Source organism: Xiphophorus hellerii, chromosome 22, assembly GCF_003331165.1.
Source record: "Xiphophorus hellerii strain 12219 chromosome 22, Xiphophorus_hellerii-4.1, whole genome shotgun sequence".
Taxonomy (NCBI): domain Eukaryota; kingdom Metazoa; phylum Chordata; class Actinopteri; order Cyprinodontiformes; family Poeciliidae; genus Xiphophorus; species Xiphophorus hellerii.
This window is the reverse complement of record NC_045693.1, coordinates 3,954,341-3,969,308: the sequence shown is the minus strand read 5'-3', so window position 1 is coordinate 3,969,308 and position 14,968 is coordinate 3,954,341. Positions and strand designations below refer to the sequence as shown.

The 14,968-nt window shown below is 37.9% G+C and overlaps 1 protein-coding gene across 1 annotated transcript; it reads right to left on the bottom strand.

Annotated features, from left to right (window-relative positions):
* Window positions 1–4,066: 4,066 nt before the first annotated feature.
* Window positions 4,067–14,926, bottom strand: mcmbp (minichromosome maintenance complex binding protein). The gene is made up of 16 exons (XM_032553589.1): window positions 14,739–14,926; window positions 13,193–13,284; window positions 11,202–11,342; window positions 11,047–11,088; window positions 10,888–10,977; window positions 10,293–10,428; window positions 9,153–9,298; window positions 8,991–9,088; window positions 8,498–8,661; window positions 7,861–7,984; window positions 7,674–7,788; window positions 6,611–6,776; window positions 6,408–6,541; window positions 5,534–5,701; window positions 5,076–5,164; window positions 4,067–4,331 (listed from the first exon to the last, which is right to left on the bottom strand). The coding sequence occupies exons 1-16, from the start codon at window positions 14,794–14,796 to the stop codon at window positions 4,205–4,207; spliced, it is 1,890 nt and encodes a 629-aa protein (XP_032409480.1). The 5' UTR covers window positions 14,797–14,926; the 3' UTR covers window positions 4,067–4,204.
* Window positions 14,927–14,968: the final 42 nt, after the last annotated feature.

Here is a 14,968-nt window from a genome sequence, read left to right as displayed (position 1 = left end):
AATCTGTTATTTACAGAAAATTAGCGTCATAGAAAAAAATTTAAATTCCGACTGTAATCTTAGAAAATTAAAGTCAAAATTCTGAGAAAAAATATCTGAATTCTGAGGTTCAGAGTTTTAAAGCAACTTAAATTTGTTAGCGTTTCGGTTTAAGGATAGCTTAAAGCTAATTACATCCCTGCTGTCCTTGTTAATGTTAGCTTGTTAGCATTAGCATTACCTTATGTTCTGTACTTCATCTGCTTCCTGTTAGTAAACTTCAGGCTGTTTTCAAAAACTGAGTTAACACTTTCAGAGAAAAAAAAAGCTGGGGCCTGAAAATATTTTTTTAAATGTTTGCAGACAAAGATGTCCGTCAGTGTGCACCTGACTTTAAACTGTAATAGGAGGAAATTTTACCGTTTTGTAAACTTGAACCTTTTTAAACCTCCATACACTACGACGGAGTGTTATGGCCAGACTCAGAGAATTATTTCTTTATTACTAGAATGAAATCATAATATTATGAGAATAAAGTCACATTATTTACTAAATAAAAACGTTAAATTATCCAAAAAGTGAACATTCATCTTTTTAACGCATTATTATTGCGAATATTGCCACTTTATTCCAATATTACAACTTTATTCTCGTAATATTATGACTTCCTCTAATATTACGACTTTTTCTTGTGTGATTGTTACTTTGTCCTTGTATTAATTCAACTTAATTCCTATTCCAATATTACTTTATTCTGGTATTATTAGGACTTTATTTTAGTGTTACGTCTTTTTTGTTGTATGACTGTGGCTGTTGTTCCATTATTACAATTTTATTCTCTTTACGACTATTCTCATATTATTACAACTATTCTTGAATTACATTATTTTTGTTTTATTCTGTACTCTCCCAATGTTACTTTATTCTGGCATGATTGCGGCTTTATTTTCATAGTATTACAACCTTTGTGTTGTATGATTACGACTCTGTGCATGTCTTAGTACGCCTTTATTCTGGTAAAATTGCAACTTTTTTTGTATATTTTCATAATATAGCATTTTTTTGCGTGATTACGACTTTTATTACTACCTTTTTGTTTATGATTTTATTCTCGTAATTTTAAAAAAGTAACACAAATTCTTAGTCTGGCCTTAAAGCTCCGTTGTAGTAAACAAACCCACTTTCTGCTCCGTAAAAATACTTCAGCTTTCGAAGTAATCCACTCTGCTGATCAAGTTCTGCTACATGTTTTTTTTTTTCTTGTACAACTTTTACTTTCTGAAACTTGAAGATCATGACATCCCAACTCTGCTTGCGTGTAACTTTAGCTGTAACATCTGGCGAGCATTAGCTGACCTGCTCTTATTTAATCATGTGCTTCGTTTCATCCCATATATGCAGATCACCGCTAAGCTGGACCTGAGCTTCTTGTAGAAATTAACCAAATCTGTTGATCCCAAAGGATAGTAAAGTTCGGCGTGCTACCCTGGTGTGTATAAATGTACCAAGCTAGCCAGACGACACGCTGTATGTAGTTATTAGCTAACATAAGTGTTGTCGAGTCACTTAGACAGTAGGAACTAGTGAGAGTATCCTGGTTGTTCATATGTACAGTGAGTCGTGTTTGACCCAACCGCTTTTCTTTTTGCATTCGCCATCAGAGGTTCGGCTCGTTTATGAGGGTTGGGTTCGGATTCAGTCCGACCGGTGCCGGAGTGTAGCATATAATACGCAGATATGCAGATTCACATTAAGCACTGACGCTTTATGCACTCCCCCACGCTGAAATTTGCCTTAACTGGGAACTCGAGAGGCAGAATTATGTGTTTCAGGTATTCGATGCAGAATCTACCTTTTTTATTTCCTTCTTGTGTTACATTTAGAGCACTGCTGGGAATATGTTCAGGGTTACCGTCTCTATTTAATCTATTTTTCTGTTTATGGAAACATAGACACTAACTGTAGGTTGTCTCCATGTGCTGCTGCCGTAGATCCCTGGATGTATTTGGATTAAACTTCCTGTTTTGCATGTATTTTTCTTATAATACATGCATTTAACCTGAAGAAGTGACATTTTGCTTTTTTAAATTCATTCGTTTTTATTGTTGCTGTTAAATATAAGGATCTTACGAGGCTCTACTCTATCATGTTGTGTGCGATAAAAGGTCAAAGGTCGTATTCACTCCATTTTCCTCACCAGCAGTTGAAATTGGGTAGACTTGTATATTTATCTTGTTTAAACCGTTAAAAAAAGACTGCCTGCTTTGAATTGCCATAATTCAATACAAAGTCATTAAATATTTATACATGTGATAATTTAAATGAAATTATGACAATCTAAAGGAAACATTAAACACATAAAACTTGCAAAAAAAAGTTTGACATTTCCAAGAAACTGGCTGTTCCAACGTCCGTAAAGTTCAGCGGAAGGAGAAAAATAAACATTAAACATTTATACTTGAGATAATTTCAATAAAATTATGATAAATTTAAAAAAAAATTAACTTGTATTTTTATAAATATCTAATTTTCAAGAAGATAGTCAACTACAAACGGACAGAAAGTTCAGTGGAAGGAAAACAAAATAAATTAATGGAATTTCAATTAATTGTTAAAATGTATGCAGTGTTTATGGTATCTAATTATTTTAAAGTCCTGAGTTGCTTTGTGAAATTATTTTTGAGTCATTATGGACTGTTGTTCCAAGAAAAAATTTTATAATTACTGAAATAATTTAGTTTATTCAAATGTGTATTTGATATTACAAGTATGCATATGATATACTTATAAGATTAAATACTAAAATTATGTTTTGTTTACGCTATCATGTGTGAATATTTGAGAACTTATTTGTTGAATTGTGGCAGTGTTGGGCCTCCGTAGATTTGCTGACAGTAGGTGATGCTGCCAATGCTTCAGGGAGATTTCCTGCAGTGCAACGTTTTCACGCTGAGGTTTAAACATCTTCGTTGTAAACACTGGAGCAGTTCTCAAGCTTTGGATGCGGTGAACAGGAAAAACTCAACATTCCTCATGAACAAGAGTGTCGCTGTTTTGTTTTTAATATGCAAACGTTTTTTTTCTTCAGATATCTGCTGAGTGAGATTTATCTTTTTTTCACACCAAGTGCTTTTTTTCTTCCAATTAGGACCCAACATTATGACTTCAATGTGCAATTAAACATGTTCTAGTATTTTATTTGCACCGATTAAGCACATCCTCCTAGTCTGTAGTCATATTGTTCCTCTACCAACTGACTGTTGTCATTGTTTTCCAGTGTACTGAAATTGTATTGTATATTAAAGTATCCTATTTATTCTTATCTATGGGCGTGCTACTAATTTTCAATAAGTTGAATCTTAAAGCATCAATGAAATAATTTCAGAAATTTAATTCAGAAAGTTCTACACATTTATAATTTCTGAGTTAATTTAAATTTAATGTTTGAGTCGGACCTAATAAAAAACCCCATCAATTTATCAAGCTGTGGTAATATTATGCAAGAGACAGTGATGTTTTTTTAGACAGTCATACATGTTGGCAATTTGAAGATTGAAAACAGCCATTTTAATAAAGTTTAGATTATAGAGTTTAATTTTGCTCTGCAACAATTCTGTCATATCAGTGCCAATGGAGATGGAAACATTTTTATAAAACATTTTCACAAAAAAAAACAGGAATTCTCTGGAAAATAACTTGGAAGTTTCTGATTTGAAGTTAAATATTTGCTAGAAAAGTAACAGAATTTTTTAGATTAGTGTCAGTTTAAGAAAACGTAAAATTTTGAGTTTCAAAAGTCACATTTTTACTTGAAAATGCAGAAATTTTCAAGGTTTCTCAAATTTCTAGGATGGAGCTCAAATGTTCTTGTTTTAATCTTTTTCTGGAAAATTTCTAAAATTAATTTGAAAATTCTGAATTTCTTCCAGCAAATTGTTTTTCTTTATATAAAAAAAATTCAGTTATTTTAGGGGGGAGATTTACTTTGTTTTTCCATCTATAATGACCCTAATATGTCGTAAAAAACAGAAGAAATTACTTCAAAAATAGCCTCAATTTATAACAAAATTAGTTTTAGCATAAAATCTGACATTTTTATTGCAAAACAAGAACACATCTCTAAATTTTATTTGCAGCTTAGTATACAAAAACATCTTAACTTGAAGGGCACCTGAAAAACGTCTTTATTACAAACATATCAAAACAAAAAGGGAAGCAGCTGTGATCAGGGCTCGTTGCCGTTGACGCTCTTATGTTGCTCCATACGGCTCCGTCGCAGCGTCTCGATGTGTTTGGCTCGGAGCCAGCTGTCTCTGGACAGCGACGTCTGACCCAAACTCAGCGACAGCAGCCTGCAAAACACAGAACCGGTTTCCATTAGCCGTAAAACTGAATTTACTAAAATAAAACCGCTTTTAAGAAAAATAACACGTTTATAAGCTAGGATGAGGCGATTTACCAACCGTGTCGAAACACTTTTTTTCCCGCCTCATACGAGTCACGTGATCAAGAGCTGGCCGTTACAATAAAAACAGCGAAGAAGACTGAGACAGGAAGTAGTAGGAGGATGGCGGGGTGTTTTTGTTTTAGGACAACGAGCAACTGGCTCCACCAGAGTTTATAAAAGTTGTCTTGTGTTTCCAACCCGTTTTATGCATAGCGCTTACGTAAAATGGCCGACAACAATTAATCTAAAACGCCGCCTACGTGACGTCACGCGCTGAAGAACGCAGCCAACTCTGTCATGGCGGACGTTAAAACAACGTTTGCTCTTCTAGCTTGTCAAAGTTGGCAGCTTGTATCTTGAGTTTGTCGCTCCAACGCCTGAATAATATGCAACTAACGTCTCTGATGGCGGAGTTATGGATACATCTCATGTAAGTGTTTACATTCATCACCGCCATGATTTTTAACGAGTTATCGCGTGAACTAGCTTATTCTTGTGAGATTTTATTTTCATTTCATACGCCGCAATTGTGAAATTGTGTTTCCCTGCTATACTTCAGCAGAATATAGAAAAATGTGGGCACATCTGTAATAGAAACGCGGCTAATGAGGGGTTAGAAACCAAACCGGGTCCGGTTCGGACCGCTCACCTAGCAACAACCAGCATCCTGTGCAGGTCGTCGGCAGATATGCTCTGTGGGTCGTCCTTCCTCATGTCCACGAAGTCATCTTCAACGGCCTGGGGAGACAAAACAAAAACAACATGGCTGACCGGTTCACATCCGAGCCAAACTGAAAGACTTTAGGTCTGTGGTCTCCAAACTTTTTGGACATATAAAAGTCGAACATTTTCGAAAAACAAAGAAGTAAAATTTTTTATTCTATGTAGGAAATTATCTAGAAGAAACTTGAAAATTTGTGAATTTCAAAAGTGGAAAATTAAAATTTCAAAAGTGGAAGAAAATTCAAAATTTTCGACTTGAAAAATCTCAGTTTGAAAATACTTGATATTTTGTCAAGTACTTTAAAAATGGCAAGTCAAAGTATTTTGACTTAACTTAAAATGGTCAAGTTAACATTTTGTTTTAAAAGTGTGGAGTTGAAAGACCTTTGTCACTTCGTCTGAGATGCTGTAGTCGAGCAGCCGAGCGAGGCTCAGGAAGACTCTGAACTTGTTGAGCTGCGATGAGGCCTGCGGATGGACGTGGATGCTGCTGAGGTATTCCTCCATGTGGGGCGGGGCCACCTGAGGCTGCAGGTGTATGTGGCAGTCGGACTGCAGAGGCAAAGAGGAGGAAATAATTACACCCAGTCAGTAAAAAAGATGGAAAACATTTAAAAAAAAAAAGACTGTAGTAATCAGAGGAGGTGGATTCAGGTTTCATCTTTCTAACACCTGCAGCCATGAGGACGTTTTACGGTGTTTCTATTATGTAATTTTATTACTTTAGTCTCGTACTCTTTCTAAAATATGATTTTATTCTCATTCTATTACGACTTTATTCTTGTAATATTAATTTATTCTCAAAATATAATTTTATTTTAATAATATTACGACTTTTTTCTTAAAATATTACAACTTTATTCTCCTGATATGAGCATCTTAAAAATTACATTTCTATTCTTTTATCATGTCTATTTTTATTTTATTTTTGTCGTCCCCAACACTCCTGGGATCTCTGCTGTGTTTTATTTTCTCATAAACTCCCCAGTTCTGCCATCAGCAGCCCATGCTGACCTCTGACCCCTGCTAGCCAGGAGTTGTGTACACGGCGCCGCTCGGCCTCCTCCAGGACCGTTTCCTGCGGCTAACAGCTGCCGCCATGGCAACGCACTGGAGCTGCGTTCAGGAATAGCACGCGCCACATTCCTCGGCCCGAAGCATCGTCGCCATGACGACAGCAGGAAACCCAACCCGTGCTGAGGGGACTGACGGGGGGTTCCTAAAGGCGCGGGGGCGGGTTTGGGCCTGTTGTCCTCACCGGCAGCAGCGAACGTCCCTCCGACGCGACCAGCACGTTAATATTGCAGGGGAATTCCATCTGGTGGAAGTTAAAGTCATAATCCACCTTCTGCCAGGTGATCAGGTTCCCCAGGGCCGTCACGTTACGCACACCTGCGGCACAAACACACAGTCAGGGGCGACCAGGCGGCGGCTCGCCGTCGCCCTCTAGTGGCGCCTCACCGGTGGCGTCCAGCTGCCCCTGCTCCAGCTGGGTTTCGTCCAGGAACAGGGAGGTGCTGCTGGCCAGCTGCAGCGCACCGCTCACCAGCCGGTTCGCCACATAGTCCTTCCTGGGAACGAGCCGCATCTGGTTCATGTTCTGGAGGCTCATTGACAGGTAGAACGACTGGAAAATAACAAAAAACAGGAAAATCAATGAAATACAGGAAAAACTACGAAAAATAACAGGAAAAACAACAAAAAACAGGAAAACATAAAAAGAAAATACAGCAGAAGTTCTACTGATTCAGATCAATATGTTTTCATTTATATACAGTTTGATTTAAAAGGCTTAAAAATACAAATTCGGCTTTGAGGATCCCTGGTTTACAGGAACAAAACATTTGGAAGGTTTAGTGGAAGGAAAAAATAAAAACATTTGAAAGGCTTACAGGAAGAATAAATGGAATGTTCAGAAGACTGAATAAAGTTTTAAAGGTTTAATGGAATAAAAATGTTTGGAAAATTTAGTGGAAGAAAAAAGTTAGAAGACTTTGGAAGATTAAGGAAATAAAAACTTTGAAGGTTCAGAGTATTGAAAAAAGATTTGAATAAAAAGCATTTTGATATGGAAGGTATAGAGGACTGAAAGAAGATTTGAAGGCTTAGTAGAAGAAAAACAGTCTGGAAAGTTTAGTGGAGGAAAAAATTATAACGTTCCAAAGATTGAATGGAAAGTTTTGAGAATGAAGTGTTTTGAGAGTTTAGTGGAAGGAAGAAAACAAAATCTTTATAATACAGAAACTCTCCATGTTTTCCATCACCTTTCAGATGGTCACTGACCTTACAGCTGTCCATCAACATCCTTAAAAACGAGGGTTAGCCATTGCTAAAGAAGCTGAATCCAGGCATTTTAATGGAAAATTAAGTGGAAGAAAAAACTGACAAAAAAAAGTTGCTCAAGTAGAAGTGAGAGGTTTGTGAACCAGCGAGGCGTTCCTGAATGATACCTCTGAGGGTTAGCATTGTATTGCAGTGAGTTTTTAGAAAACAACGCTCTGATTTCCTGCGTTCCTGAACTCACCGACGGGACGAGCTGCTGGATGATCTGGTAGAGGCGCTGGGTGTAGCCGGCGGCGGGGCAACCGCTCAGGTTCAGGGTGAACTTTCCCAGCGGCAGAACGTCTCGCCTGGAGTACCTGCGACAGCACGGAGACGCTAGCTTAGCTTCGGACGCGGCCGGTTTCGGTTCTGACCCGAACCGGACCTACACGCTGGAGAGGAGGTGCAGCAGCAGGAACTCGGCAGCCAGAGAGTCGCCCAGCAGGACGTGGGTGAAGTACGACAGCAACTCGGCCCGGACGGCGGCCATCTCCCCGAGAGCCGACGACAAAACTGCAGAGAGAGAGCGAAGGGAGTTTCCATGGCGACGAAAAGAAGGCCTGGCTTCAAGGCTTTGCCGCAGAAAAATGACTTGATCTCCATGGAAACGAGGAAAAAACTAACTTTAAACTAACAGGAGAAAAAATCAAAAAGATCGGGATAAATCAGGGATATCTGAACACAAAGAAACACCGATAACTGGATAAATACAGGACAGGAAGACGACTGGAAAGTTTAGTGGAAGAAAAAAAAAACAATAAAAATGTTTATTTTGAAGGTACAGTGGCAGAAACTATTTTGATTGTTTTAGATGACGTAAGAAAGTTTGGAAGGACTAGTGGAGAAAAACAACTGGAAGGTTTAGCGGAAGGAAAAACTTAAGTTGAAGGTCCAGTGGAAGAATTTTTTTTTATTATTTAGAGAATGGAAGGAGGTTTGGAAAGTCCAGAAATTCACTGATCCTCAAAGGACAATAATTTTTTGGCCTAGTCCAAACAACGCTCTGAGCCGTCACTGATTTCTTACAGGCGCCGTTCTCCTGCAGGGCGGCGCCAGGGAGCAGCGGGTTGTTGTGTTCCAGCCGCTCGGCGTGGAGCAGGTGGAGGCGCGGGACGAGGGAGGCCGGCGGGCTGTGGACCCGCTGCTCCGCCGCCGACTCCATGCCGACCGCCGGGTCCAGAAACGAATCCCTGCAGAACAGAACCAAAGCAGGTCAGAACCAAAGCCAGTAGAGGCACAAACAAGAAGGAAATCACTGCCAAAAAACTCAAGAATTTTCTAGAGAAAAAAATTTGGAATTTGTGGCCAAAAAAACTGTGAAATGTTGGATTACATGGAAATGTTCTGCGTTTCAAAAGTCAAACATTTTTGAATTTGCAAACTAAACTCAAAGTTTCAAATGTTAAAAATGTTTGACTTTTAAATTTTCTGAGTTTCTAAAGCTGAAATTTTTTCCAGAAAGTTTTTCTCAGAGAATGTTTGGCAGACCGGACGCAGGAAGCAGGTAAACGTGACTCACTTCTCATCGGCCAGAGCGCTGAGCGCGGGGCTGACCGACAGGATGCCGTACACCTGCAGCGTGTCGTTCAGTTTGAAGCGGTCCCAGTCCTCGTACACCTGGGCAGGACACACCTGTCAGAACCTGCTCCTGGAAAAGCCACGGCCTGCGATCGGAACCCACCTTCACCAAGCAGGACGGGCCTTTCTCGCCCAGCAACGGGAAGTTCAGGTCCAGGTGGGAGGCGGACGCCGCCTGGCCGGAGGGAGCCTCCGTCTCCTGACGCTTACAGTCGCCGTTACCGTGCGGGTCGGCCGCGCTCGGGGAAGCTGCGTCAGAAACAGAGGAAATACGATACAGCTGCTGCCCCCTCTGGTGGAGACGTGTAAAAACACTTTAAAACAAAACTATTTCAGTATTTTAGAGCAGATTTATTCTTGAGGTTAAAAAAAACCCAAAAAATACGGAAAAATATAAGGGCCGCTGAAAAAAAGAATTCAGACTTTAATTTTCGGAGAAAAAAAGTCAGATTTCTGAGTTTTATGAAGTCATTTTAGGGATGTAGACAAAAAAAAGAAGCAAATTTTTTGCCAAAAAACCCAGAACATTTTTAGTAATGTCAGAATTTTGTCAGTTTTCTTTAAAAAAAAAAAACAACATGGAATTATTTTCTTTTAAAAAATTCTTTAATAAATCTTTTATATATAAAAAAAACTCTTACAATCTGAAATTATAAAAATTTCAGATTTTTTTCTAGAAAATTTCTAAAATGTATCTCAAAATTCCTGAGATTAATTTCAAACATTTCCTAGCAAACCTTAAACTTATCAAAATCAAAAATTTCCTTTTTTTGTAGAAAAATTCTGAGATTTATGTCAAACTTCCTGAGATTAATTTGTAAGTTTTTCTCCAGAAAAATTTAGTTTTCAGAATATATTTTAGCTACAATGACTTTAAAACGCCGTCAGACATCCCTGCTGCTATTTAATATATATTTATTACATATGTATGTTTAGTAAATACAAATTATTTATATTTTTATTCAATATATATGTTTATAGTTTTGTTAGAAATATATATAAAGAAACTTAAAGCAAAAAAAGGAGCCAATAGTTTAAAAATAATGAATAATATTGTTAGGAGTGTCGACAATTATTTCTTAATGTGGAATTTTGTCGTTGAAGGATAAATTAAAAGCTGGATTTGTCCAAATTTTGCATTTTCCGTTTATATTCTTGCAGTAAAGTTTGGATTTATTTTAAGGATTTTCTAAACACATTTTTCCTGCCTTGTAAATCATTAACTGTGGCGCTTTGAGGGCACCTGCATGCGTTTCCTTCTGTTTCTGTGGCTGAACCTCCATTTCCTCGTCCTCCTCGTAGCTGCGCTTCTGTCTGCTGGGAACGTACGACGTGGAGGGAACCACCCTGCCCTGGTTACTCGTCGTCTCCACGTAGCCGTGCGCCAGCATTAAGGAATAATTTCAGACACACGGGATTTAAAACGCTGAAACGAAGAGAAAGGTTTGTACGCTTTTTCCACAGTAAAATTCAAAACACTTTGGAGATAAAAACGATACGAATGAACTAAAAAAAACTGTTTCAATTAATTATTATAACATAGCATTTATTACTGTTATCAATAATACCTGGTGATTTTATATATATATATACTGTATATATATATATGCTTTTTTTAAATGGCCGCTTAAAAATTGTTAGTCAATCAATAAGATCAATCTACTTTAGATTAATTAACTTTAGATTAATAACTTAAATCTTTACTTTAGGTTGCAGTTTATTATAAAACTATGCAGCTTGAATATCAAGAACTTTCCAAACCTTGAAAAGACCTAATTGATGTTAAAGTAAACTGTAACAGAAAAAGGTTAATTTATCCCGTTTGTGCGTCAGGATATGTCCTTGGCCCACTGATTCTCTCCAGGGATGGGAACACAGTAGAACGTCTGTCTCTCTGCAGTCACTGTGTTTCTGGAGTTTACATCCACCTGCAGATAAAAGCAGCTGCAACGAGGCGTTCAGGAACCGACTCGGAGCCCGAAGAGACGAGGCCTTACCCCAGACTCTGTCACGTCTTTGTATTTGCCGCAGCGCAGCGTCTGGGGAGCGTCAGGCAGTGAAATGAGAGGAGAGCAGCCAAAACGTGATAAAATGCAAACGAAGCTGCAGGCTATGTAAATGTCTGCAGGGGAGGGAACAAGGAAGCGCTCACTCTGGCCTGGGTGGCCGGGTCGACGGTCTCGTAGACTCCCATGAAGAACTCCGGGTCGAACATGTCCTGGACCAAACAGCGGAACTTCACCAGGCTGTCGGGCTTCAGGTAGTGCAGAGGAACGTCGTTCAGAGACGGGACCTGAATCCAGGGAAAGGTGAGAAAACGGCTGGAGACTCGTACGCTTTCCAGGGGTCAGCGATCCAAACTCAGAAATTCATCATGATAGTTTGTGGTACTAAAGGCATACTGCAAGTTATTGACTGAGGGCAGAAAGACGATTCCTTTACTTGCTGCGGTAGAAAAATCCTGTTAATAAAATGAAACCTGTAGGTGTTAATTTAGTGCAGCGCGCCGCAGCCAAGGAGAAATAACTCAGAGAAACCATTGGAGAACAACTCCAAACCGCTCGTATTCTTACTTTTTACTCGCTCTGTGTCGGCTGGCTACACACAGACACGTTGCCATAGCAACTGACTGACAACAGCTCCACTACATGTATCAGGATTCAACACCAAAAATTTGTAAAAAAAAAAAAAATCAAGCAAACATTTCCCACACGGTGAACAGAACATTTCCCACAGTTACAGTTTTATGTTTTCAAGCTTGATGTTTATTTTGCGATTATTAATAAGTGATGCCTGAACACAGCAGTGGTTAATTAGCCAATTAAACACGAGCGCTACTGATGATCTGTCAGAGAGTTGCCGTTGTTTAACTTCATTTAATTTCCCTTTGCATTAAATAAAGTAGTGTTGAATATTTGAAATAAACCAAAACACAATTAATTCCACCGCGCATCTACATGTTAACGTTGTCAAAGTCAAGCTAGCATAACTGACTTACTTACCCCTGTCCATCGCTATCTTTCTTTTTATTCAAACTTTTCACTTACTTGTAAAATGACTTTGTCATTGGACTTTGTTTTGTAATTGTCGTAGTGTTGACAATTAGCAGTAAAGCTTTTTATTTAATACATCAGGCGTACATCAACATTTAGAGCGACAACTTGACAGCTCAAACAGAAGGTAGTGATCGACATGCGAGTGGCTTTGTTAGTGCGTGACGTCACGTTGTAACGTGTCTGATAAACTATTTACTTATTTTTTTAGGTAACTATGGCTCTAGTTGCATGGCACAGCATTCATAGCGACACAAATGTTGCTCTTGAAAAACATTTGAAACAGTCTTCACTTTCTTAAAGTGTGTTTTATATCAGTAAACTAGACAAACACTGCAAAAAAGTATTTTTGTCAAGTTTCTCATATTAATATCTCAGTTCACTTGAAATAAGACAAAACCAACTTACCAGTAACTTTTCAGCAAGATATAGGAGATTGTTTTAAGTCAATTATTCCTTAATAATGAAGAAGCAGCACTAGTTTCCCTGGCAGATTATTTCCCAATCAACTGGCCCTGAGCCGTTACCTAGCAACGCCAGCCAAGCCCAACCCGTTACCTAGCAACCAAGTTCTAGTTCCACTGGCAGATTATTTTTCCCATTTTATGACTGAAATAATCTACCAGTTTAACTAGCACTTTTTCATAAATATTAATGAATTATTTACTAAAACTTTGAAATGCCTTGCTGCTGAAATGTGCTATACAAATAAAATTTGATTGATTTGATTGATAAAAACAGGCTTCTATTTCCTGCTGAAAAATTACTTGTAAGTTAATTTTGTCTTATTTCAAATGCACTAAAATATTCGCACAAGAATCTCAACCAAAAATATTTGGGAAAATTTGTGCATAGTTAAACGCAGTAACTGCATTTAATTATGTTTCCAAATTTAGTGATATTTATTGATGCTCTTGTGGAACGAATAGTGGAGAAAATAGTAAAAAATGTAATTTCCAATAACACTGTCACTTTTGTTTTTTTTATTTGACATCATTAATTGAAATTGATCAAGACAACAACAAATCAACATTTCTAGTCATGGTAATTTTTTTGTCCAGCCTTAATGAGCTTAATGAAGCAGGATTACCAGAGTCTGGGCTTCTTTCTCCTTCAGCTGCTCTTTGAAAAACTCCACCGCCGTCGCCTCCCATCCTGAACTCTGACCGCTCTGGGAAGCAGCTGTGAAACCAAAACACACAAATTTACTCTTAGAATCATCCAGTAACATCCAGCTGGTATTTCTGCAACAAATTATCATCTCAGTAAATTAGAATATCTTTAAAAAGTTAATATATAAAACTCAGGATATTAGATTATTACATTAGATTAAGCCTGCAGCTAATGGTAATTTTAGAAAACAATCTATATTGTTATTCTGACAATCGATTAATCTGAAAAAGAAAATATTGGCACATTCTGCAAATATTATTTAAACACTTACATGAAAAATGTCTTAAAGTTGCATATAAATAATTCAGTTCTGTTTTTAAATACGAAAATAAACATTTTATTGCCTAAAGTACAATACCACAGCATTCATTTAGTAAATCTGAACCATGTGAAGCTAAAAGTGTCACATGAGAAGTTTGGGTCAAAAATATTTTCATAGGCAAAGGTTTTTATCTTAAATGCAAAATGTATATGTTTTTTGTGCAGCTTAAGAACTCGTCTGAATATGTTTTTATAGTTCATTTACTCAGCTAACAATCAATTACTAAATTAGTTGCCGATTATTTCAATAATCTATTAATCACGATTAGTCGTTTCAGTCCTGCATAAGTTCAAGAAAAACTGATTTAAAACAAAAATCTTGTGAAGATTGCTAACAGTAACAGACAGAAGGTCAGTGCTAAAGTAGCTACATAGTGACAGATCCAACGATTTTAATGGAAAGTTTAGTGAAAGGAAAAAGTAGAGCAACAGGGATGACTGCAGCTAAAAATATATTGTATATATATTACTTAATGCATCTGATCGTCCCAGCAGAATTTGTAATATTACATATTTACAGAAAAGATGCATGTTGTATATATTTTTGTACAGGTTTGGCTTAATTACTGCTCTGGCTGTTGTTCTTTCAGCAAATTTCCTATATTTGAGACTCAAGTTAATAATTGATTCTTAAATTAGCTGATTTCAATAATCGATTATAGTCGTTTCAGATCTATACATGTTCAGTAAATTGACAACAATTAATGCCTACCTTCTAGTAGACATTAATTTATCTATTAAATGTCTTTTTAAAATTGTTGTATGAGATATTCTAATTCACAAAAAAGTGTGCTGTGAGTTTTTATTTTAAAAAATACAAGTAAATGCTTGAAATAGTTCATATTTATGAACTAACTCGACTTTGGGTTGTATTCCACCTTAATTTAAAGGATTTGTATCAACAACAAAGCGAGCATTTAAACGGTTCGGCGGCATTTCCTGCGGTCCAGAATGAGGAGTGGTTCTGGTGTGGTTCTGGTAGAAGCTCGCAGTGAGTCGGTGTTTAAATTAGAGACTTAATGGAGATAAAAGCGCAGCAACGTGTGATGTGATCTGTTGGCGTGGTGTGGACCAGGCTAGCCGCGGCTAGCTAGCAGCTTCCACGCGCCTCACAGAGAGAGAAGTTCCGCCCGGAGTCTTACCGAACATCCCCTCCACCACACCCAGAGGGTCGTTAATCCAGTCATGAGTGGAAGGCATGGCTCAACTGTCACGGGAGGCAGGAGTGATAAAAATACACGCGAGGAAAACCTGTGACAATCCTCTACTTTGTTGACTTTCCCCGTCACACAGGATTCTGGCAGAAACGAGGGCGGGAAATTTGCGTCACTTTCTAGTTGGTTTGATTTGAGTACCCGGACGGGCCGCAGGT

Coding starts and splice junctions, on each gene's coding strand:
- mcmbp (XM_032553589.1), bottom strand. CDS start 14,796: ATGCCTTCCACTCATGACTGGATTAACGACCCTCTGGGTGTGGTGGAG. Junction 11,089..11,201: donor ACCCGGCCACCCAGGCCAGA/GTGAGCGCTTCC, acceptor GACGCTCCCCAG/ACGCTGCGCTGCGGCAAATA. Junction 9,299..10,292: donor ACAGAAGGAAACGCATGCAG/GTGCCCTCAAAG, acceptor TTTCTGACGCAG/CTTCCCCGAGCGCGGCCGAC.